We start from the raw sequence: 23,213 nt of genomic DNA on the forward strand, positions 1-23,213 counted from the left end.
ACTTCTATTCCTTAGTGTACGCTTATTATATGATTTTTTTTCTTCGTTTTCCCAACGGTTTCTTTGTAAAACTTACTCTACTACAATTTGTTTCTCTCCGCTCCACTTCGCTTCGTTTCGCTTCTTTTTTTTTCACACACAGTGCAAAGATAATAATAATAGTAGTAGTATTAGTAGTAGTAGTAGTAGTAGTTGTAGTAGTAGTAGTAGTAGCAGTAGTTGCAGTAATAGTAGTAGTAGTAGTAGTAGTAGTAGTAGTAATAGTAGTTGTAATAATAATAATAATATTTATATTCGCGGTTTTGCTTCGTTATATCTCTTGCTCCAACATACTCTCTATCTATCTATCTATCTATCTATCTATCTATCTATCTATCTATCTATCTATCTATCTATCTATCTATCTATCTATCTATCTATCTATCTATCTATCTATCTATCTATCTATCTATCTATCTATCTATCTATCTATCTATCTATCTATCTATCTATCAATCTATCTATCTATCTATCTCCATCTCGCACACGCTTCCACTCTTTCTCGCTCGGTCTGTGAAAAAAAAAAGGAAAAAGGAATACAAACGTCGTTTTACACGCTTCACAGCTAACCACAGCATTCGGCAATTATGTTTCACTCATTTGTTGTTGTTTCTTTTTTTGTCAATTTGTTTTTCGTTTTTTTTTTTCTTGTTTTTGCTTCCGTTAAAATTATTTATATCACAATAAAACGCCAGCGCATCCTTTCGTCTCTGATCCCTAATCGATCCGTGTGACACCCACAAAACTAACGGCGGTACCCAGATATGTACCTCTCTGTTCTCAAACAACCAGCTTTCGATCAGCCAAAAAATGAAACTTCGTTCCTTCTGGTCCGTGAACGTTCAAGGATGCGTCTACAGGCTCTGGCAGGTTTTGGCCTTGATCCGAGGGTTTCCGGATGGTCGCAAACACGTATATATACGCTAAGGATCCGCGCAACGGATGAACTGCACGTGCAAGGCCACAGGTGTTCATCCCCGCGACACGGATCCGCGGTCACAGGGCTTTATTTCATTTCTTCGATCGGCGGAGAATCGATGGATCTCACGTTTCCTCTCTCTGTCCGCCACCGTCATTACTCTTGTATACTCGTCATCAGAGATGCACTATCGTTCACAGGCTTCACGACCACCCGGTAGAACTTGGTGCCTTGCGGCACGCGATACCGATTTTCCGCCTGAAACAAGTCACAATTTTATCGTAAGTTTATGCTGCGTGATTTTGTGATATACCAAGTAAGGAGAAACTAGAAGAAGACTTCTTAAAGTTTCCTTTTAACCCTTTAACTGCGACAGACGTATAAATATGTCCTGAAATAGTAACAGTTCACTGGGTGCACCAGCGTAAAATGAACATCTCTTTTGCTTTTAATGATATTAGAAATGTTTAAAGTGTAATTCGAATGATTTCGAAGGAGAAATATATCGCGGCAGGAATATTCCTTTTTAGGGTCATTTTTATTCGAATTTCTTCAAGGTCACCGGTATATGTTTGCAAAACAGCATACAGTTTGTTCTATATCATTTTGCAACGGTTGTTAATATGCATTTAAGCATGTTTGAGTTATGGCCAGGAAATGGCCTTGAAGAAGAGAAAGTGATCGAACATCAAGACAGTGTAAAATTGGCATGTGAACTAACTGTTCATGTTGTAAATGCTCAAAGTGAAGACGCAGTTAAAGGGTTAATCAAACTGAAGGCTAAGGAGAAAAGGGATCTAACCTTCCTAGCGTGACAGTACTGTTTATCCACAACCTCAACGATGGTATGCATATCTTTCGGTGTCTCGCCAGAAGTCGAGCACAGATTCAAGCTAGAGAAACAATCGGAGTTGAGGAAATAGAACGTCATAGACTCCTGGTACAGGATATACGTCTTATACATTGGATCCCAGAACAACAACACCTTGTCACCCGGCTCGCAACTGGTCACCGTTATGTGACCCTTTTCTACCAGCTTTTTCGCAATCTGTTTCATCTTCTGCTCCACGAGTGACATGCCCATGGCACAATCTCGCCGACGTTGAGGCTTTGGACTGGTCGCGGCGTCCCTGAGAGCGCCAGATTCTGTAACTACTGCCACAGAGGCGTTCATATCCTTCTCGCGGCTCTCAGACGACGACGACGAGTCAGGAGCAGCGAAACTTCTGGACCTTTCCTTCACTAACTCGATCTCCAGTCGCACCTTGTCAGCCTCCAAAGCCTCGATCTTCTCTTCGGCCGATTCTTTGCTCTCTCGAAGCGCCTGCATCTCAGCTGTCAACCTCTTGTTGTCGTTCTCAAGGATCTCCAACCTTCTGGACAAGCAGCTGGGATTGTTGCTCGCTTCCAGTCGCACCTTCTTCGACTCAGACACCTCTACCTCGTCTTTCTCCGGTTCTAGACGCTTCTCTAACTCTTTCAGACTACCCTGACTCATCTCTAATTGCTCATCGCTGTGCTCTTTGTGCAGACTTGCCTCGCCAAGGATGCTCTTGAAACTATCCGACTCCGTCAAACGTCTGATCTCGTTCTTGTAACGCTTGCACTCCTCTGTCAATGCTATCTCCCTTATCCTATACATCTCTACCTCCATGTCCTTCTCCTCGATCACCTGCCTGGCTAGAATTAGTTCACGGTCCAATTTCACCACGCAGTCTATCCGTTCCTTCTCTATGGCTGTTCGTATAGCAACGGATCTCTCCAAGTTCATGCTCTCCTTCGCTTGGGACAGGATGTGACTGACTAACTCGGCGACATCTGGTCTCTGGAAGGAAAGAAAGGAGCTCCGTTAATGAAATTTTTAACCCTTTCTGGCTCACAATAAAAATACATAATATAGCGACTTTGTTATTAAGCCAATTCAAGAAATTGAACAAAATAATTTCTTCGTAAGAATGCTTACTTCGATCTTCTCAAGGCTGCTGTCACTGGGGCTCCTCTCCATGGTTGACGTGGGCATCAGCTTGAGCAACCTGTTCCCGACCGACTCCAGTTTCGACTTGTATTCTATCTGCAACTTCTCAGTAGCCTCCTTCACCAAACTCTGCTGGTCGTTACGCGCCGTGTTGAAGCTCTCCTCCAGCTCCTGGATCCGTTTTTGGTGCTGCGTGAGAGTGTTCGTCAAGGATGCAATCTCCATGAATTTCGCATCGTTCGCCTTCTTCACAGCTGCTTCCTTTTCAACGCGAGCCTGTTCCAGAGCTTCTTCGAGTTGCTGGTGGAGTCTCGTCTGTAGATCCCTCATCTCAGTTTGCTCTGCCTCTAATTTCTGCCTCATAGTTGTCACCAGACGCTCGTGCTCCGCCAGTTCAGTTTCCTTCTCCAGCAGGTTACGTTTCAAAATGCACGCTTCTTCTTCCCTGCTCTGGATCAGCTTCTTAACATCGGCCATCTCTAACTCGTGATCCACCGTCAGCTCTTGCTCGCGCTCTCGAAGACGACGATCATACTCGCGCGAGTAAAACGACAAAGCCTCACGAACACGTTCGGTCATCTTGGAGAAGCCAGTCTTCTCCTCCTCCGATCTGTCCCTCAGCACGGCCAACTCCTGGCGAACGGACGTCAATGCTTCGCAAACCACAGCTTTCAGAGTCTTCAGGATCGAACGAAGCCTCTCCACCTCCTCGCGCGTGTTACCAAGATTCTCCTGAAATGACGAGCGTCAGAGACGTGGCTGTGAGTATCCACGAAGGAACGTGCCCTTCCGTGCTATAAAACTCCACGAGACAGCTAATCATGATTAAAAAAAACGTAAAAAATAAACTCGTTCACAGGCGTGAATGGAAGAGAATGAAATTTGCCTTTCAGAGATTATTCAGGATACAAACAAATATTCGACAAAAGCAAGAAAACCCCAAAAGGTGTGTGTCTGTGTATGTGTGTATGTATATGTGATGATGAGTATGACACAGGTATAATAACAGTCTTGGTTCTCGAACGAAGTCGTCGGGTCTATTTCTGAAAAGCGAACTCTCTCTCTCTCTCTCTCTCTCTCTCTCTGTCTCTGTCTCACTCTCTCTCTCTCCCTCTCTTTCTCTCTCTCTCTGTTGAATAATATAAAGTCTCGAGGAAAACGTACTTCGGGGACAGGGGATCGGGAGTATCGAGTGCGACGGCAGCTATCCTGTAAAAAAAAATTAAAACACACGCACTCACACGAGACTAAAACCAGACGGAGACACGACGACACGCGTAGATTTACGAGTGTAGGCTGGCTAATGTCGTAAAACAACAAACTCGAACACGCAAGCACTGCTACTTCTGATAAGAAAAAGAAAAAACCAAACAAAACAGAAAAACAGAGAAAGGAAAGGGGGTGTGTAGACAACGACACAACACAGGGCGGCAAACACAACAGCGAGTCAGAGAATTACGGCAGGCAATAAATACATACCCACACGATTTCGATAAATTACAGTATTTTTGCATAAACTCAGCGCTAATAGCTTACTGGATAGCGAATGTAATAGACAATGACAACGAAAGTACCTAGAAAACCACAGAAAGGGAAAGTAAGTGGGCATAAAAATTCAGGTAAGCGACCAGCGTCGAGCAGCTATCAAACGGTTTGCTTTACGAGGTTCTCAGACGGGAGGTATGACGTAGAAATGAATACAGAGGGAGCGAGTAAAACTGGGTACACACTGAATCATAGATACAGGTTATAAAAAGTCGAATAATGTCAGCAAAACAAGAGCGTGTATCACATATAAATATGTAAATACATATCTTACCGGGAAAGTGTAAAAATCCAGCAATGTACACCCTGCCTATGCAAAGGACGAAGTAACATTCTTAAATCGGTACACTTTCAACATTGCCTAGGCAGCGTGGACATCGCCTGAACTGTACACTTTGTCAGTGACATACATATATAAATCTACCGTGTACAATTCAGGAGTTTGCCACCGGGACGGCACAGAGGCAAGAGGTGTACTCCACTAGCACCGCCTGAATCTTTCGCCACGCAGTGTTACGTGATCCGATTCGTCGATATTATCGCGTTCATGATAATGACAATACGTGTGCCTTATTTTTATGACTGTCTTAGAGAAGGTGGCCCTATGGGAATGCGAGCCAATTAGACCCGCATTCCTTCCAGGAGCAAACTCCTGAGCTCTACGCAGTACATACATATATGGTGGAGAAGAAGAAAAATAAAAGGGAACACAGGAAGGGAATAAATCAGGGTATGGTAATATGTATATATATATATCAGCGGTAATGGAACGTTTACGGCTACGACTACAAGGTCTGTTAGCGAGCTGTAAGTCGTCCAGTACCTGGAGAAGGGAAACGATAGCCTGATGCTGGCCGTCGCCTGGATGCTCGCTGAGACTGCTCGGCAGAGACTCTTCCATGTAAAACTCAGTACCCATGAAGTCAGTAGCGCCTACTCCAATGGAAGGACTGCTACTGCCACTGCTGGACAGCTGGTGGCATTGTTGCTGCTGGCCGTCGCACATCACGGAACGTGACAGGGATGAGGGAGGATTTGGACTCAAGGAATTCTGCTCCTCGGTCGCGATCGGCGTGATCGACGGTAACTCGTGATAATTGGAAAGAGCATTAGTGGTTACGCGATGAAGCAAACAGCTCGACTCGCCGTTTTCTGCACACTCTGTTAACGGACTGAGCTGAGCAGGACGCTCACTGACGGACAAACTTGGGAAATGGAAGGATCCGGGCTCGCTCGATGAGGATGACCGATTCGTCAGGTCCGCGACTTTCGAATTAAGCGGGGACACGTTAGTTGAGGTGGAGGATGCGGGGGACACGCTTCGCGAGGCACCAACCTCCAATTGCTTCTGACGCATTTGTTTCGCGCTGTTGTACGACTCCGGCTTAGAATCCGCGGCACCTTGGCCGATCTTCTCGAATTCCTCCGTGTCTGTCTCCGACTCGAATCCACCCCTGAAATCATAAAGAAATGGGAGAAGTCATTTTTCGTGATGTTTCGATAGAAATTAAGATGTATATAATAGTTAGAAGTTTGAAACCACTGTGCGCAGAAAGAATTTTTGGAAAAGAAAGTCTACTTGAGCGACTGTAGTCTAAAGTGATATAAGCGGTTCGAAACTGTTGTATTCAGGTTGGATCGAAAGATACCTGTCGAACAACATGGGAGCCCTCGTCCTCTCCTGTTCCTTGGCAGCCGCGTCGACGCAAATGGAGCTGCTGTCCTTCTCCTTGTTACAGTCAGCGCTGGCCTCGGTGAGACTCTTCGACAGGAAGAACTGCGTGATGCCGTTCAAGTCTGGCAAGGAGACGGCCAAGGCCAGGTCTGGTAGCTCCGATCTTAGAGATTCCATATCGTCTGCTGTCAACTGGAACACGTAACACAATCGTTCACAAATTGTTCTCTTTCTCGGTTAAGTTAAAGATTTGACTTGCTTAGTGACACATATTTAACCCTCGGAAGGCGAATGGTTTTAGACGGACATGGGAGGCAAATCTCTATTGTACATGAGTTTCAGGAAGGAATTGGATATAAATGTGTATACTTTCAACTATTTATATTTTTCCTGTGTATTTCCTGTATCAAGCGTAATCTGAGCCGCCTGACTTTAACACTGTTGAGTCGAAGTAACCCAGCATTCGTCGTACGAGGGTTAAAGGAGTTTAGTTCTCTTGACGGATTTATCAAGTCTTTCAATAAGGAGGAAGAAGGAATAAATACATACCTTGGGTAACCCGTTATCGAAAACAGACGGTGCTTGCGTAGCAAAAGGCGGTGGCGTGTCCTCCAGCCCAGGGAACAAGGTGTTCAAGAAGTGTCCGTCGAATTTACTCTGAAACTCCCTTCTACGAGCCAATTCCTCGCTATGAACAGTCAACAACTGGCACGCCAGGTTGCTGGCCCAGACCAAGAAAGCCTGAGAGAAGGTTCGTCTTCGAACAACCTCAGCCACAGCGTTCATGTACATATGAGGCGCCAAATGGATCTGCTGCAACACCTCGAGGTGCCTTCTTAAACGTTTCAGGCTCTCGTGGTACATCACCAGCTTTCCATCCACTTCCATCATTTTGTTCTCCACGTACATGATCCACTTGAGCCTGTGGTAGATGTTCACAGACAGCTCCTCTTTCGCCTTGGTGCATCGGCGCCTTATATCGCGCAGCTTGTTGTGATTCTGCAGCATAACGAGCAACTGACGTCTGTGAGAGGTGCATAGATCAGGCAGGACACTAGCATCGCCCAGATTATTCGCTCGACTCTGATTCTGCAAAAATCCATGAGCCAGCTCTCCTTGTTCGTGAACCAGCTTCTTAGCCTGCACCATTAGCTGTTCCAGAGCGAATAATCGTTCACCCAACCCCTTGATCTCTTTCATATCCTGCTTGTTCGCGCTGTCGATGGCCGCGTTCACCTCTAACTTCAACGCCTCCATCACCCTCTCGTCGAACTGCTCGAGACCTCGCGAACACTGCTCCGCTACCTGTTCCAGGCTGCTCTGATTGTCTTTCGCCGAGATCCATCGAAGCAGGCTCAGAACTTCGTCTCTGCCTTCGGAATCTTTCTCAGATTGACTTGGCTGATCGTCCGGATACTGCAGACCCTCTGCCTGGGCTCTTAAGGCTGGGAGGATTGGAATCTTCGCTAGGGTACCCAGATCAGCGCTGAAGCTGAAAGAAGTATTTCAATTTGTGATGTTAAATTGACGACTCTCTAATTGTTTCCTAATCGCTGTATCAGAGTACGTGCCCCTGAGCACATTAGCCATTGTTCCTACTGCGTCACCGTCGTAATCATATGTCTACCTTGACGTCATCTGGCATTGTACACTATCCACGGGCAATTCTTTTTAAAAAACAACTATCTATCGAGCGCGCAATTAACGTCGTTCGGAAGAAATATCGCTCGACTATCGCGTCAAGCACCTGTAACCTCACTTTACGGGGACCTCCTCCCCGCGATTATGCAAATAGGCTAGTATCATTAGGTTTAACTGAACGCCGCGGTCAATCTTAATTACTCGGTACAACGTAGAGCCTCGATTTATCCCGGTCTGTGAACGATTCCTCTGTTTAGTCTTTGTTCTATTTTCAATTTGCTTACTTCTCGAGCAGTTCCACGTGCTGCTGCCTCTCCGACAGATAAACGGCGAAGCTCTGATGAAGGAGATCGGCCCGCGACTGGAACATCTGCGTGATGTCCTCCAAGTTGGCCACCACGGCCGCCCAGCCCTGTTGCTGAAGGTGTTGGTCATGCACCAGCCTCTCGCAGATCCTTGTCTGCTCTCGCGCCAATCCGCAGCATTGCTGAGCCAATTGGGCGCGCGCGACGAGGGTCTGATAGGTGGCTGGCATAGCCAACGACGTGTCGATTTGGCTCTGGAGATCGACATCTACAATGAAAACGAGAATCAATCGTATTTGGTCACTTATGCTAGGGTGTTTCTTCAAATTTACTCCACTTTATCTGGGGCAAAATAGAAGGAATTCGTGGACTCGATAGAGAACTCTGTGTCCAAGCGAAAAGTCACGAAAACAGACACGAATTCTTCATTCGGATAATTCGAATATTTGAATTATTATACGAATAATCGAATTCTACTGATATTTCAGCGATCGTGACAGCCAATCGAAGAAATACGAAGGGTGAAAATAAAGTTCGAGAATAATTCTGTTTTCCTCAAAAGTGGGAACAGTTAAACCTGCACATTCAGCAATTCTAGTGAAAGAGGTTTTAAATTCCACATCGATCACGATGTATTCGCCTGATTTAATAACCACTGCCTCACATTTACCGAATCTTCAAGAAGAAATTTTTCAACGAATTATTCTCGAAATTTCATTGTCACACCTGGTACAGTAGAATTTCTAATAGTTTAGCCTACTGCAATTACATCCTATTGTCAAAGAATATCTTTGTTACAAATGAACCATTTATTTGAAAAATCCTCTCTGAAAAGGTTAACACGAAAAAGGTTATCAGGCATCCGATATCTGATATCACACGAGCTAATGGAATAATGGTGACATAATTCTCGGAGTGAAAATGCGACGAGATGAGCTTAACCTGCCGGTCCTATACGCAAGATAACGATTGGAAGCAGTCTATGAACTTTAAATAAAATTAATTCAGGCCAGCGATTTTCCTAGCCGTCAGAGCGCGTTGCTGAAAACAATTCCCTTCCATCGACGTCGAATCGCTTCATTGGCCGTTCTGCTTGGAAACGGACCGTAAGGTGACACCGAGAGACGCATCATCGCATATCATCGCTGCAGGATGCAGTTTGTTATCGTTAGAACGTGATACTTTGAGTGGAGAAACGGTGTGATATCGGAGAGACGCGATTTTTCTCAGCGTTTCCAGTGAATTGGGCCAGAATTGTTCCTAAAAAAGGCTCTTTTCTGATCTACAGTCCACAATAGAATCTCATATAGTTCAGGATCAGCCTCCAGCAATGACGGCAGTCTGGCTGTCATAATTATGGGGCTAACTATGGAGGATTTAGACCCAAAATCGAAGACCTTGGCTTGTCCCAAATTCTCCAGTACGTCCAATAGAAGAAACAATCTCTTAGACAGCTCAACATAGACTTCACAACATATTTACGTAGGAACTTAGGGAAAAATATTGAGGGACCTTCGGCTTAGCAAGCCGAGGTTTTGCGCTCTCTCTTCGAGGTTTCCTATTTGGGTATGGAGGCCCCGATACTACATTTACAGCAACACAAAAATAAATTAGATCAAATTGAACTGCTGACGAATGCTCGTACGAGCAATTCTCATTAGGTCTGTCAGATCCTAGTTACTAGCACGAGTGATCCTGGTGACGAGCAGGTGCAACTTCCCTCGAGTCCAGGCTATGACGTACGGACACAGAAACAGCGATAGAGCTTTGCCCGCGACCTTGAGCTTTCATCGCGTGCCAAGATTACGCTGGCGAAGCTCGATCAATTGTACGGTCGTCGGTTAGCAGTTCAACCCTCTGTGCTCGTCGAAGGTATCTTTGCTCCTCTGTCGATTTACCAACATCTGATTTTATTAAGGTCCATCTTTAACCACTTTTAGATCACCGAGAAACTCCTCCCTCGTGTCCAGAGATCCAAGCAGGATCGCCTTTGGGATCATAGCTCGCTGAGAGGATTCTTGGTTCGTGAGTTTTCGGGATCTGTTCGTGCAATTGTCCGACAACGCTGAGAGGGAGAGACAGAAAGAGTGGTCACATGGATCAGACTGAGAATCGAGGGCTGAGAATCGCCCTGTGAATCGTGAATTCGAGTTCAACCGATAGATATTGTTTCGAGTTGAATCGGACAATGGCTCGAGTCTCCCGGCGAAGAAATAATCGTGGAACGTTTGCGTTACCGTTTGATAGGGTTAACTCCAAGGAGCGACGATTTTAACGAAAATCAGCGACGCTGGTCGTTCATAAATCATTCGACTGACCGGTCGTCCGTAAATCATTGAAACACTTAAAGTCGGAGAAAAAAATAATTGAATTTATTACGTAGTTATATTTTCTTTATTTCAGATCGGTGGCGATTAAACTGTTTTTCTCGTTAGAAGATTGTGCAATGGAGGATTTGCTGTCGCAAATATTGGAATTTTGAAGAAAATTAAATGTACACGTGAATACTCTTGGGTTACCTCGATGTTCGTAAAATTTTTGATAAGTTACCGTTGGAGAACGTACGGCTGATGTTTGTTTCAATTTAAAAAACGATTTTCACTGTTGCCTGAAAAATCCGACATTTCACATCGCGCGACATAATACCTTCTATCGTGGACATTTATGTAGGACATAACGTTTGTTCGTGTAGGTTGATTGATGAATAGTGTCCAGTATCATCGACCGAGCTATTTTTTCCCGCAAATATTGACCGTAGGCTATGTAGGCGTTAGGCATCTCTCAAATACTTAAAATCCGCCCTAGACGTCTCGATTTACCGTATAATCAACCCACGAGCTTCTTTCCTTCCCCGAGTTCCCGTTAAATCTGACGAATTTCATTTGAACAGCACTAAAATCGTTTTCGATTTCGATTACCTCGAGCATCCTGTGGAGCTACCTTTCTTCCATTTTTGTCCCAGCGAACGACAGAATGGAAGCAAGGAGATCAGACACTCCGAGGCGTATGATACAATTAAGACAATCCATTGTCCTTCGATTTTCGAGTGGCTGTTAGCCGGTTGACCGAAATTCTCGCGAGGAAAATGCACGAGAAGGAGGAAAGGGTGGAGCGTGAAGAAGACGACACGAGGGGTAGGTGGTAGAAGAGTAAATCGAGGCTGAAGTATATGTTGTACAACTGTTGGACAATGTATCGATTTTATGCCGCGTTTGCTTCGAGGGACGAGGCTTTTCTCCTCGTCGACCCTCGTGTTTTTAGTGTTTCCGTTCGAAAAAAAATATTCATCCGAGCGTGAAAAAGATCAGAGGGTGGAAATTAGGGATGTGAAGCTTCGAACACGCAAGCTATCCGCAATAATTCGAAAAATTTCGAAAACCAATTCTTTACTCAGATAATTCGAATTATCTGAATTATCCGAATGATTCGAATAGGCCGATTCGAATTATCCGAATCATTCGAATAGGTCGACTCGAATTATCCGAATGATTCGAATAACTCGACTGTTCCAAGGTGAAATTCGGATTTTCGTAAAACATCATCCCTAGTGGAAATCGAACGAAGAATTCGCCAGGGTGAAAATTCGTAGCGAATTCGCGAATGTTCTTTTCCCCCCAGGTTCTCTTGACTTCTATTATTACGCGACCGATGATTGATTATTAATGAATTATAATCGAACATTCGATTTGGCGACAATGGATATAAACGGCTCGACCTACGACGGAGAAGAATAGAAAATAGGCTAGAAACAGGAAGTGGAACCTGTTGGCGATTCGATTCGCCGTGGAACGATGTTTTCATATGCGCGTGCGAGCTGGTTATGCATATTCCGATGCGAATCGTACGATGAATAGACGCGTTGGGAGATCGAGACCGACTGACCCCGACGATTTGCAAATAAAGAAAAAGCGATTGGAGCGTCGTTTCGCATGAATTTCATGTGGAATAGAGTTTACAGGGGAAATCGACGCGATAATTTGCCTATAACCCCTTTCTTTAAATCGTTCGTCGAAATTTTTCTTCCAGATAAATTTGAACCAATTATCGATTCAGAATTTTCTAATCGAAAAATTGCAATTAAAAATTCCATCCAAACTAAATCTCTCAAAAACTTTCCTACCACTTCCTTCATATCGAGCAACAAACAATCCTTTCTCAACGATATTTCGACTAAAATTTCTTGAAATAATTACCGTTTTCGGTTCCTGCTCTGTAACACGATTAATCGCAGCGCGTATCACTCATTTCCACGACAGCTTCTCGAAGTGGAACTTCCATTTGGCGAGAAAGAATACTCTTGGATTCAAGGCTATGCAGCAAAGTGGATTGAAGTGATAAAAACGCGATATCATCGATATCTAAGCAGAAATAAAATATTTCAATGTGACTTTTTCGTTTCACCCTGAAGTTCTGTCAAAAATTGATATTTTTCGAACGCGTTAAATTGAAAAAATAAAAATTTCGCCTCTTCTCGTCCGAAGTGAGAAAATTTTGCCGAGAGCGCTGTTCGCAACAAAGTGTTTACAACGTTATTCCGGCGGAGCAACAAGCTGGCGAGAGATTTACGCGGATGCAGAATTAACGCGGCACTATTTATCGAGCCGCTTAGGTTACACAACGTACAATGTAGAAACGCAGATAGAAACGGGGCAAAGATGATGAAAATTCGCTCGCGTCTCTAATGCACCGCATATAGCGCACGGTGACCTCTTTTAATCATGTAATTGCATAAGCTTCCGGCGGCGCAGGGTGAACCTGGCAAACAGGGGCCAAGAATTTCACGGCACGACACTGAATTCCCAGAATATCTTAACTTGGACTAATGCTCCCCTTTTCTAATTATACATTCTACGCACAGCAAACACACGCCCACGTCGATGCGGCCGGGAAAATAACGCGACGCATTTATTTATTTATTTAAAAAAAAAAAAAGGAATATCTTTCTCTCTGTGTAAAAATTAGAACGTTCTGTAGCGTTAGCGCGAAACGTTGCGATATTTTTATTTCGCCGAAGTCAGAGGAAGTCGAAGCTCGAAAATACACGCTTCTGCTTTTACAGAGCAGCTTGTTTCCTTGTACAGGCTATAAATCACCGTTTATCGAGGAATGCTCGCACGAAATACACCTCGCGAGCTATCTGTTTTGATTCTCGTTCAGGTTCACGCGGAAAACTTGGTTGGGATGTTGCTGAAGGAATTACAAGAGAAATGATTTTCCCGGAGAACATTTTTAAGTCTTCTGTTAACGTAATTGAGACTACGCGAATTTGTGAACTTTTTAAATAACTGTACTTCGCTCTTTTCGAACTTTGTTTTTGAAATTCTTTCTTCTATGGAACACCTGTACCGTGAAATACGACATTTTTATTCCCCCGTAAAAGAGATCATTCGCAAAAGCGTTATTCAAGTGTCCGCCGACGATCAAAGAAGTCAAACATTCTCAACTCGCAACCAAAGATGAACTGGTCATCTCCAGAAACGAAGATTTATCGCGAAATAAGAGAAACTTCCCGAAAAATCGATTATTCAAATTTTTCAAAGTTTTACGAATAGATGCTCTATAATTTCTTTTCCTTCCAAAATGAACCTCAGTCGTCTCCTATTTCTTCGTAAGTAACTACACTAACGATAGAATTTGGAAACATCGCAACTAAAAAGTAGGACTGGAAACAGCTGCAATTAAGTAGGATTTGAAAACATTGTGACTGAGAAATAGAATTGGAAAAATGCCCGTTTCGAATATCAGAAGTAGGAAAATACGATTTGAAAAAACCCTTCACTGCCGTCATTTTGTTTCGCCAAGAAAATCTGTCTCTCAAATCGCAATTCCCCATCTCTCACACTCCCAGAAAATCCACAAACGATCGCACGAACGAGCAGATAATTAGATATTCGGCTGTCCAATGGAAACGCTTAATAAGAGCGTAGTGCGATCCATCGTGGCTTATTAAAGGGTTAATGGGTCGCGGGCCACGCTCCGGGTAGCGTCGTGCCAGACGATTGCGAACGCTCTTTCATCCGAGTCGACTGATAGGCCACATAAAAGCCGCTGCCAAGCGTCTCGATCAGAGTGCGTGCACGCATGAATGAAGAACCATAGTAACTCGATGGGCCGCAATCTTATCCGCGGGCGAAAACTCGGTCACTCGTCGACCATCTGGAAAAAAAGGGCAGAGAAATCGTAGATCGTGACTGGATTAGTTGGACGATCGCCAGGAAACGCGCGAAAAACGTGTGGATCATCTGTGAACATCAGCTGATACCTCTTCCTCGTACAAACTCCATTTTAATTCCAGTTTTCTGTTTTTCTATTTTAGAAGCAATCTATGTTTTATGGTAAAATTCGAGATTCCGTTAGATCGTTGCAAATGAAACTGTCTAAAATGGTACAAAGTGGCCAATTTTGAACCTGGCTGGCAATGAAAATTTCTTACAATGAATTTTCCAGTGGATTTCTTGAACGATTATTTCGTCAACGGATTATCATCCGAAGAAGATACCGACGATTAATCAGGTGAGCCTTGCTAACGACGACATTTCAAAGTTTACGCTTATTTTTCATAACTTTCCCATCATCTCCGGGGTAAATGATCATACATTTCGGACTCCTTAAAAATTGTACAATCGTGTCTTGTAAAAAATTTTCGTTGCCAGCCAGGTCCAAAATTGGCCAATTTCTACCATTGTCCTTTTAAATACCTGCAATTTTAGTAAATATCATATTTATCAATGAAAGTATAATAAAAGAAGATTATCTATACCTTCGTTAGAAAAGAAAAAATTGTGCATTCCTAGAAAGCGGTGAAAAACTTTTTTTCAACTAAACAATAATCAATGGTATTTAATTTTTACGCACAGTTCACGTTCACGCGCAGGCTGCTATTTAATTATTAAAGAATTAACGAACCACCGTGGTGTTTTTGGTTAACTACAAGCTTTAGATTAGTAGCACATTTGAAAATTGTATTTATTAACACCTTCCCCTACGATTTCATTACGCTATTTACCGTTTTAATAGAATATCAAGTAAGAAAAGCTGATGTATTGTAAATCAACGAAATTTCGCAATTTTCAGTTTAGCAAATGAAACGGAAAACTGGAATTGAAATTCATTTTTCTAACTGATACAACTGCTTTTATCAGGTCTTGACCGAAATCTGCGGTGTACGACAAAGGGATAATCGAAGCATGATCCACTTTCACGAAATAAGATTATTTATGTCTTCGTTCAAAAAGAAAAAATTGTGCACTCTTAAGAAATCCTCGAAAATGTTTACGAAAAAGAAAATTATGAAAATCTCGCAGGCTGGTAAAATTGGCCATCTCGTATGCAACAACCTGTACAATATGATATTGATAAGTGAAACTTGTGTGCTAAAAAAGCTGCGATAATTCACGGTAAAATTTTCGATAGAGGGCAAGAGATTCTTCCTCCATCGAACTCAATTCCTCGAATATTTTTTACTTTTTTCCATGGAACCGACGATAATTTACGATAAACTCAACGATTGTATAAGCTCGGCGAGATAAGAGGGTAAGATTCGTGCTCGAAGGAATTACGTGGCTATCTCGATTCTTCTTTTTCCCTTTTATCTCGACACGATTCGCCTCGCGTGAATACATTGGATAGAATCTCGGATAGAATTCGTGTCAAAATTTGATTTTTAACAGAGAAAGTAGATCACGATCTTGGATACTTTTTCCCCTCCCAGTTTTCCTTTCTTTCTTTTCTTTATTTAATTATTTTCACGGTACAACGAATTGCATCGATTTACTTTCGTTCCCATTAAAGTCTCACGCCAACTTCAGAGGGAAACTGCGAGCAGACAAACGACGGTTCTGTTTAATTTGGACGTGTCGAACGATGAAATTACCAATCGTTTTTGACTTGAAGAGTTCAAGAGCTACGAATCTTCACGCCGCTCACCTTTCTTCTACTTCGTGTAACGGGACGAGATTCAGCCGCGCAGATCGTTAAACCGGCATAAATTAGTCATTTTCTCTGGTCTATACCAGTGAAACTCGCCACTTTTACCGCTAACTACGACGACCATGTGTTTTCTCAATTAGAACGAGCCTCGTACCACTGCGATCGCCGTAATCGTCGAATTCTCGTGATTCGTTTCTTCAAAACAAACTGCAAAACATTCGCAATATCTGTTTTCTACCTTGGTATCGCCGTGTTTCCTCACGAGGGAGAGCAAAGCACAAATTACAATATATTGTAGTATATTCGTTACTTATTAATTACATCAATACATTTTTATGTAAATTATTCATTATTAGTGGAATTTGATTTTTGTAAATTTCAGCAATAATTTTGAATAAATGCACTTATTTATAGTAGGCTACAAAAAAGAAATTCTGCCTTCATACGTCCTCTACGTATGCACCTGTAAAAACAATTTTTTAAACTTTTATCTGAAATATTTCTCAACCTCGTCAACAATTTTCGAGATATTCACTGAGATCGATATAAACGTCTCACGCTGTACGAAATAACACTTTCCCTTAAAATAATTGTCAGACAGAGATCGTCAAATTATTTGTCGAAAAGAAAAATTCGATTTATCTATCCACTTCTAACAATCGCTAATTCCCGATACTCTGCATACACACGGCTTCCTCTCTGTACTCAAACGTACGTACCACTTCCTTTCCCCATTCACAAGCTGTAATTACCCAGTTTCTATCCCTGATAATTACCACAGAACCGTTCCCGTAAAAAGTGGTCTAAAACACAGGCCTAGAGCAGTCGAAAACGAATCACGTTTCCACGCAATCCACAAAAGTGCACAGCCCTGGCCGCGGTTCTTACCACCTGTCACGCACTCCTAAGAACCCATAGCTTTCTCTCGCCGTGAACCAGGGCTCTATATCACTGGCATGAAACGCAAAACCAACGATGCACAAGGTTTCAACTCGAACTACAAGTACACCTATAGAAATCCACAGAGGAATGGATTTTTCTTGCCGGAAGTGTATTGGGCGCTCTGTAGACGATGCGAAGGAAAAACGGGGTAAAAAGTGCCGGGGCAAGGAAAAGTGAGGAGAAGCTTTGATAAATGAAAAAGCACGTCTACGTTCTACAACGCATCGTTTCGGCATTATGCAAGACAAATGCCGCGATCGAGCAGAGCGAGATCTGAAAAGGAAAGCCTCGCGTTACTAGAATAAACCCTCAAGGCTGGGATCTGGTCCAAGTATCTGATATATCGCGTCTATACATCACATACTCTGCAGCCACTGTGTATCCACCGTATCCACTGGCTGCTGTCAATAAACGATCGTAATTTACGAAGCGGCTCTGGCTCCTCTCTAGAAACCCTCCGAAGGACCGACTGTCGCCGTTTTTCACGAATTTTGAAGCGGGGCGCCCCGCGAAACCGGGAAGAATTGTGCTCCTGACACGTTTTCTGTAGCTGTTTATTTATCTTACGATGGAGACTTTACGAAAAGGTATAGTGATTCGTGGAAAATGGTCAATGAATATACGAAGGAAAATTTTTAGAGATGGAGGTTAGAAAAATTTAGAAAATCTTTTGAAATTTAAAATTTGATGGAAAATTGTGGAATTTTAAAATTTCATAGAAAAATTGTTTACGTCGATTTCGAAATAACCATAAATCACCAGTCTCTCGTCGGTTTCGAATAGAATATCTATCGATTTTAATATCATTTTAGAAATGCACGATATAATTTTGTTTTCTATTATAATGCAAAGCATCAACGAGTATTATAGCTTCGTTTCGTAATCGTGACACGAATTTATCATCATTCCAAATTTCCTATTGCAACTATCCAATGATTTATGCATCGAGAGATACGTATACTGTAATTACATCTACACTCTTGGACAAACAGACTCTATAAACTTCGCTATTTTCACGTCGCAAAATAAATCAAATTACACAATCAGCACCTATTCAACAGCTAATCAAACGAAAATATTAAACTGCTTCCCCTGTAAGATTGACATTTTCGAAATTACACCGCTATCAACGCGAAATGTAAAAAATTTCCTGTCAAAATAAAACGAACTTATATCAATTCCCACAGCTGTTAATTGCACAAAATCCAATAATAATACCGCTTAATCAAAACCAGTAATTGCACACTTCTGACGGACAGTATATCCATACAACGGTGTTATCGGTATTGTAAAACTGGACGAAAGAAAAGCCTGGTATCACTGGCGATAACACTTCGCGTGCACTTAATTGGCCCGATCGAACACTCTCATCCCCTTTCGAATCTTGACCCGATCGAAGATAACCCTAAGCTCGCTACGTTCCTCCATAGCTTCCGCTCTACGTTCCATTTCCCCCTCTCTTCCACAATTTCCCTCGTTCTAACCGGACAAACAAACAAACCGCGAGAATCTTGACAAAAACATATTTTTCTCGCGGTCTAATCAGCAAGGTGGCGCGTACACATTGTGACTTTCGATTGGGGAACGAGAAGAGGGAGGGTGGACGCGTGATAATCGTCGCCATGGCAGATTAACTCCCTCGTAACAATGAGCATCGTTGTGTAGGGGGAAAAGCGAGGAGAAATGGTATCGTGGGGTCTAAATAAAACCCGGCCGATTGGTTATCGACAGCTAAATAAAGAATATCGGTCCGGCTCGATGCCGAGTGCCAACGTGGAGGCTTTTATTACGTGCTCCTCTCTCACGCTGGCTTCCCTCACACCTAGCCTCACGCCCTCCGATTTGCCTTCGTTTCCAACTGTTCATTCACGTGGCAGTCGCTCTCTGCTCGTTCGATCTACTCTGTGACCGATTTCCACCCGGCCTTTTCATTGATAGAATCGTGAAAGACGAGTTCGTGGAAAGGATAGTAGAGTGGAAAGTGTTTCGTGGATGAATGGTTAAGGTTCTAACAGCGGTTTAGAAATGTGCCTAGGAGATTCGAACAGCCTGTACAGAGTTAATTGCTACTTTTTGCGTTCAGCAAGTTCACTCGAGGAATTTCTGACATGAGAGAAAGAGGGATTTGTCGGTTTTTCTTCTTTTGTCGTTTTATAGTTACGATTGAAGTAAGAGTTCTGAAATTACCGCGTAGGACTGTGGCAACTTTCTAGCTACCGTAATTCATTTGCGAGAGCAAAGGTGGTAGCAGGAAGAAATCGATAGAACTTTTGCACTCGATTAACTCTCGGATGGCGTGATAGTTGCACGCACGGCGCATGTTGGGTCAAATGTGACCCAATACTAAAATCTTTTTATTTTACTAGGCGTTGCATTGTTTAAAATTGTTGGATTATTAGGGGAAACGAGTACGTGTGTGTAATGATAACAGCAAAAATTATCGACATACTGGGACAGGTTAACGTAAACATACACTACCGGCCAAAAGTTTGGAATCACCTCCCACTTTTCATCGATATTAAATCTGCTGCTAATTTTTTAAGGATTTGAAGTTTATCTCAATTCTACAGTTATCAATTTATCTCATATCAATTGATTCTGACATTTTTCTGGAAATTTTTGTGTAAATTGCAATGCTCGGTGATTCCAAACTTTTGGCCGGTAGTGTATATAGAAGAATAACATAGTGACTATCTGTTTAGTACGGGTGGACGGTGATATGCTTTTTTTCTTCGGCGTCTCGTTGATCTCTTATGAGTGCCCTCATAATTGAAATACCACCTTTTAATTTATTACCCAAATCCAATAAAAATTATATAGATATCTTGTAATTAAATAGAATTGCCGTATTTCTTCAACATCAAACCGGGACAGGTACAAAAAAGGAGAGAAGGAAAATTTTTTGAAAATTGTAATTAAAAAATCACGTAAAATGAAAATTGAGATAGTAATTAAAAGTACAGCAACAATCTATTTAGGAGCCAAGTCGTATTTTTCTGTAGATAAAACTTTCTTAAGAAATGTTATACTATTCTTACAGCTCATTAAAAATCAAGTCACTTCAAAAATCAAGATATTTGTACACCGAGTGGGACACCGGGATAAAGATTGAAAGCCGTGACTGTCCCGGTCAAACTGAAACGTATGGCAAACCTACAATTAAAATTAGCAAACATATTTGTAATAAGAAGGGGGGAGAGTCGTGGCTCTGTTTCGAAACTCGGTTGGAACAAAAGACACCTATTGCCGAATTTTAAAATTTAGATCAATATTTCCAACGAACCCTTAAAGATGAAAAAACGTAAGCGCCTTCTCGTTCCACAACTTTCTTGTATTTTTCTATTTTTTTGTGTTATGGTAAGACCATTATGTCGCCGCTATAGTGTTTCTTTGGATTTGCATCGAATTATTTTCGAAAGCTTTTTTAACGAAAGCTGGGTCAGCAGTGACCCGGCATCCGCCGTCCAGAGGTTAGTAGTTTATACTGTATTGTTCAGAAAGAAATAGAAGAGTTTTTCGAAATATTCTGAATACTGAAAATTTGGCCCAGAGGACATGTTACCTTAACTCAAAAGTCAAGATCGAAGTGTTAAGTGACATTAAAAATAATGTCCCGACAAATTTCCTCGTTCTCATAAATACATAAAAGTGATTGTCGCGTCGCGTTCTTTTGCGATGTTCAAAAGGGAGCTCGCGATCGTGACTGTTACCCGGCAAATTAATTCTGGGCAACTAGTTCAAATTTGTGTTGTTCGGAACGTAGCAAACGTAGAGTTTGTCATGAAACGATTGACGACTTGTTTTAAATAACTCGTGTGTTAGATCGCGACTCGAAATGTACGTGATGTCTCCTCGAACGGCTGGAGATCTAATGGTGTTCGCTCGCGTCACGAAACGATTGACGACTTGTTTTAAATAACTCGTGTGTTAGATCGCGACTCGAAATGTACGTGATGTCTCCACGAACGGCTGGAGATCTAATGGTGTTCGCTCGATAGAAACTTTTTTGAATCTGTCGCTCGATCGCCGAATTTTTCTGAAGTCCTCCGTGATTCCCCTCGCCAAGTGCAAGAAGGCACGCTGATTGGTTTTTCACGTATGCAAAAATTACCAATCAACGTGCCCCTTGAGTGTCACCCACCCTTCCATTGCGCCCTTAGCGCGCTTTTCCTTGAAAGGAGTGGGGTCCTACCTGCGGATGCGTGGAATCTTCGCTCTCCTTCGGTGACGCGTCGGAAATTCCCGCCAGGTCAACCCTCGGCCGAGAGTGCCGTTATACGCACGTGTGGATTGACCCTTCAGTAATACCTGGTTTATGACACGTCTTCGGTTATCGAGGACGCGGAAAAGTTGAAATTCTAAAGGCATTGTTCTGTAAGAAATTACTTATTTTTTCGCGGAGCTACGAAGCGTCTTTGTTGCGAGCGTGCCATAAACCCGGCCAAGACCCCACGCGTTCCGTACCTGCGCGACGGAACAGTGATCTAACCAAATTTCAAGGTTGCTGGTTCGAAATTCTAGAAAACATTTTACGGGGCTTGTACAAAGCAGTGACGAAAAAGAATGTACGTGCTTAATTTTAGAATTGTTTCGTGAGCTGCAGGGTGACGAGCAGGTTCTTTTTGAGAAAAAATAATCTCGAATCTCTATGTAAATGACTGTGGAAAACGGAGCGTTGCTCAGGTAGCAATTTTCAGACCTGTGACGGATCATCCGATTGTTTTATGAAAGGAGCCGAAGAAAGCAGGTAAAAAAAAGGGGGAACGTGGACCGTGAAAGTCGTGGGAGAACCTGGAAAATGCCTGGCAATTGCACAGCGGAGAAATATGAAGGAAACGGTGCAAGCCAAAGTCCCATGGTCATCGAAGCGTAAGATTTATGTTCAACGAGTGCTCCTCCTCCCTAAATAAACTGACGTTAGCCAGAAGATATTTGAGGAAGAAAAACAATCGATGTAACGATAAATTAAAGTTGAGGTTGCGGCAAAATTGCAATTTTCAGGAAACAGCTTCAGGGAATTTTCGGAATTCCTCAAATAAATAATTTTCAAAAAAAAAAGAAAAAGAAAAACAGAAATAAAACAGTCCATCTAGTAATTTTCGAAAGTCGAGCAACAAAGGCAGCAGGTGTTTTCAATTTTTTTAAACGATCGAGTCACTCTCGATCTCTCTGGGGTTGAGTGAAACGCTCTCTCTCACTTGGAATTAATATTCTTTCTTCGCAGCGGCTCGCGTGGACACACCTCTTCCACTCTTTCTCCATCCCTGCTTTTTTTTATCGGGCATATCAGCGTCGTGAAAGTTCGCTGTTCAAAGTGGATCGCTGAGGAGGTTGCTTCAGGGGTCGTGGATAAGCCTCTGGCCGTTTCTGAGCAGCGATACATCTCGCGAAAGAGTCAGGGAGAGAAAATATGAAAGAGGGAAAAAATTGAAAGAGAAAATATGAAAGAGGGAAAAAATTGAAAGAGGCAATGTGAAAAAGAGAATGTGTGAGAGAGAGAGAGAGCTGAAAAAGAAAGAATGCAAAGGAGAGAAAATTGAAAAAGGGAGAATGTGATAGAGAGAGAATTTAAAAAGAGAATATGAGAGAGAGAGAGAGAGAATTGGGAAAAAAGGAATGTGAGAGAGAGAGAGAGCTGAAAAAGAAAGAATGCAAAGGAGAGAAAATTGAAAAAGGGAGAATGTGAAAGAGAGAGAATTGAAAAAGGGAGAATGTGAAAGAGAGAGAATTGAAAAAGGGAGAATGTGAAAGAGAGAGAATTGAAAAAGGGAGAATGTGAAAGGGAGAAAATTGAAAAAGGGAGAATGTGAAAGGGAGAAAATTGAAAAAGGGAGAATGTGAAAGGGAGAAAATTGAAAAAGGGAGAATGTGAAAGGGAGAAAATTGAAAAAGGGAGAATGTGAAAGAGAGAGAATTGAAAAAGAGAATGTGTGAGAGAGAGAGGATTGGAAAAAAGGGAATGTGAGAGAGAGAGCTGAAAAAGAAAGAATGCAAAGGAGAGAAAATTGAAAAAGGGAGAATGTGAAAGGGAGAAAATTGAAAAAGGGAGAATGTGAAAGGGAGAGAATTGAAAAAGGGAGAATGTGAAAGAGAGAAAATTGAAAAAGGGAGAATGTGATAGAGAGAGAATTTAAAAAGAGAATATGAGAGAGAGAGAGAATTGGGAAAAAAGGAATGTGAGAGAGAGAGAGAGAGCTGAAAAAGAAAGAATGCAAAGGAGAGAAAATTGAAAAAGGGAGAATG

At 42.4% G+C, this 23,213-nt stretch overlaps 1 protein-coding gene across 2 annotated transcripts in view; it reads right to left on the minus strand.

The window, feature by feature from the left end:
- Positions 1-457: 457 nt before the first annotated feature.
- Positions 458-23,213, minus strand: part of LOC108574761 (RB1-inducible coiled-coil protein 1) — a 61,839-nt gene continuing 39,083 nt past the window's right edge. Inside the window, exons 3-9 of one of the 2 annotated variants that reach the window (XM_017937403.1) lie at positions 8,079-8,367; positions 6,703-7,645; positions 6,128-6,345; positions 5,815-5,932; positions 2,922-3,665; positions 1,761-2,783; positions 458-1,216 (exon numbers count right to left, since the gene is read on the minus strand). In XM_017937403.1, the coding sequence (XP_017792892.1) occupies positions 1,115-1,216; positions 1,761-2,783; positions 2,922-3,665; positions 5,815-5,932; positions 6,128-6,345; positions 6,703-7,645; positions 8,079-8,367 (3,437 nt within the window). In that variant the 3' untranslated portion in view covers positions 458-1,114. Of the gene's footprint in view, positions 1,217-1,760; positions 2,784-2,921; positions 3,666-5,301; positions 5,933-6,127; positions 6,346-6,702; positions 7,646-8,078; positions 8,368-23,213 lie in introns of both variants that reach the window. The other variant, XM_017937402.1, reaches the window with a different exon arrangement.

Source organism: Habropoda laboriosa, unplaced genomic scaffold (assembly GCF_001263275.1).
Source record: "Habropoda laboriosa isolate 0110345459 unplaced genomic scaffold, ASM126327v1 scaffold225, whole genome shotgun sequence".
Classification (NCBI taxonomy): Eukaryota; Metazoa; Arthropoda; class Insecta; order Hymenoptera; family Apidae; genus Habropoda; species Habropoda laboriosa.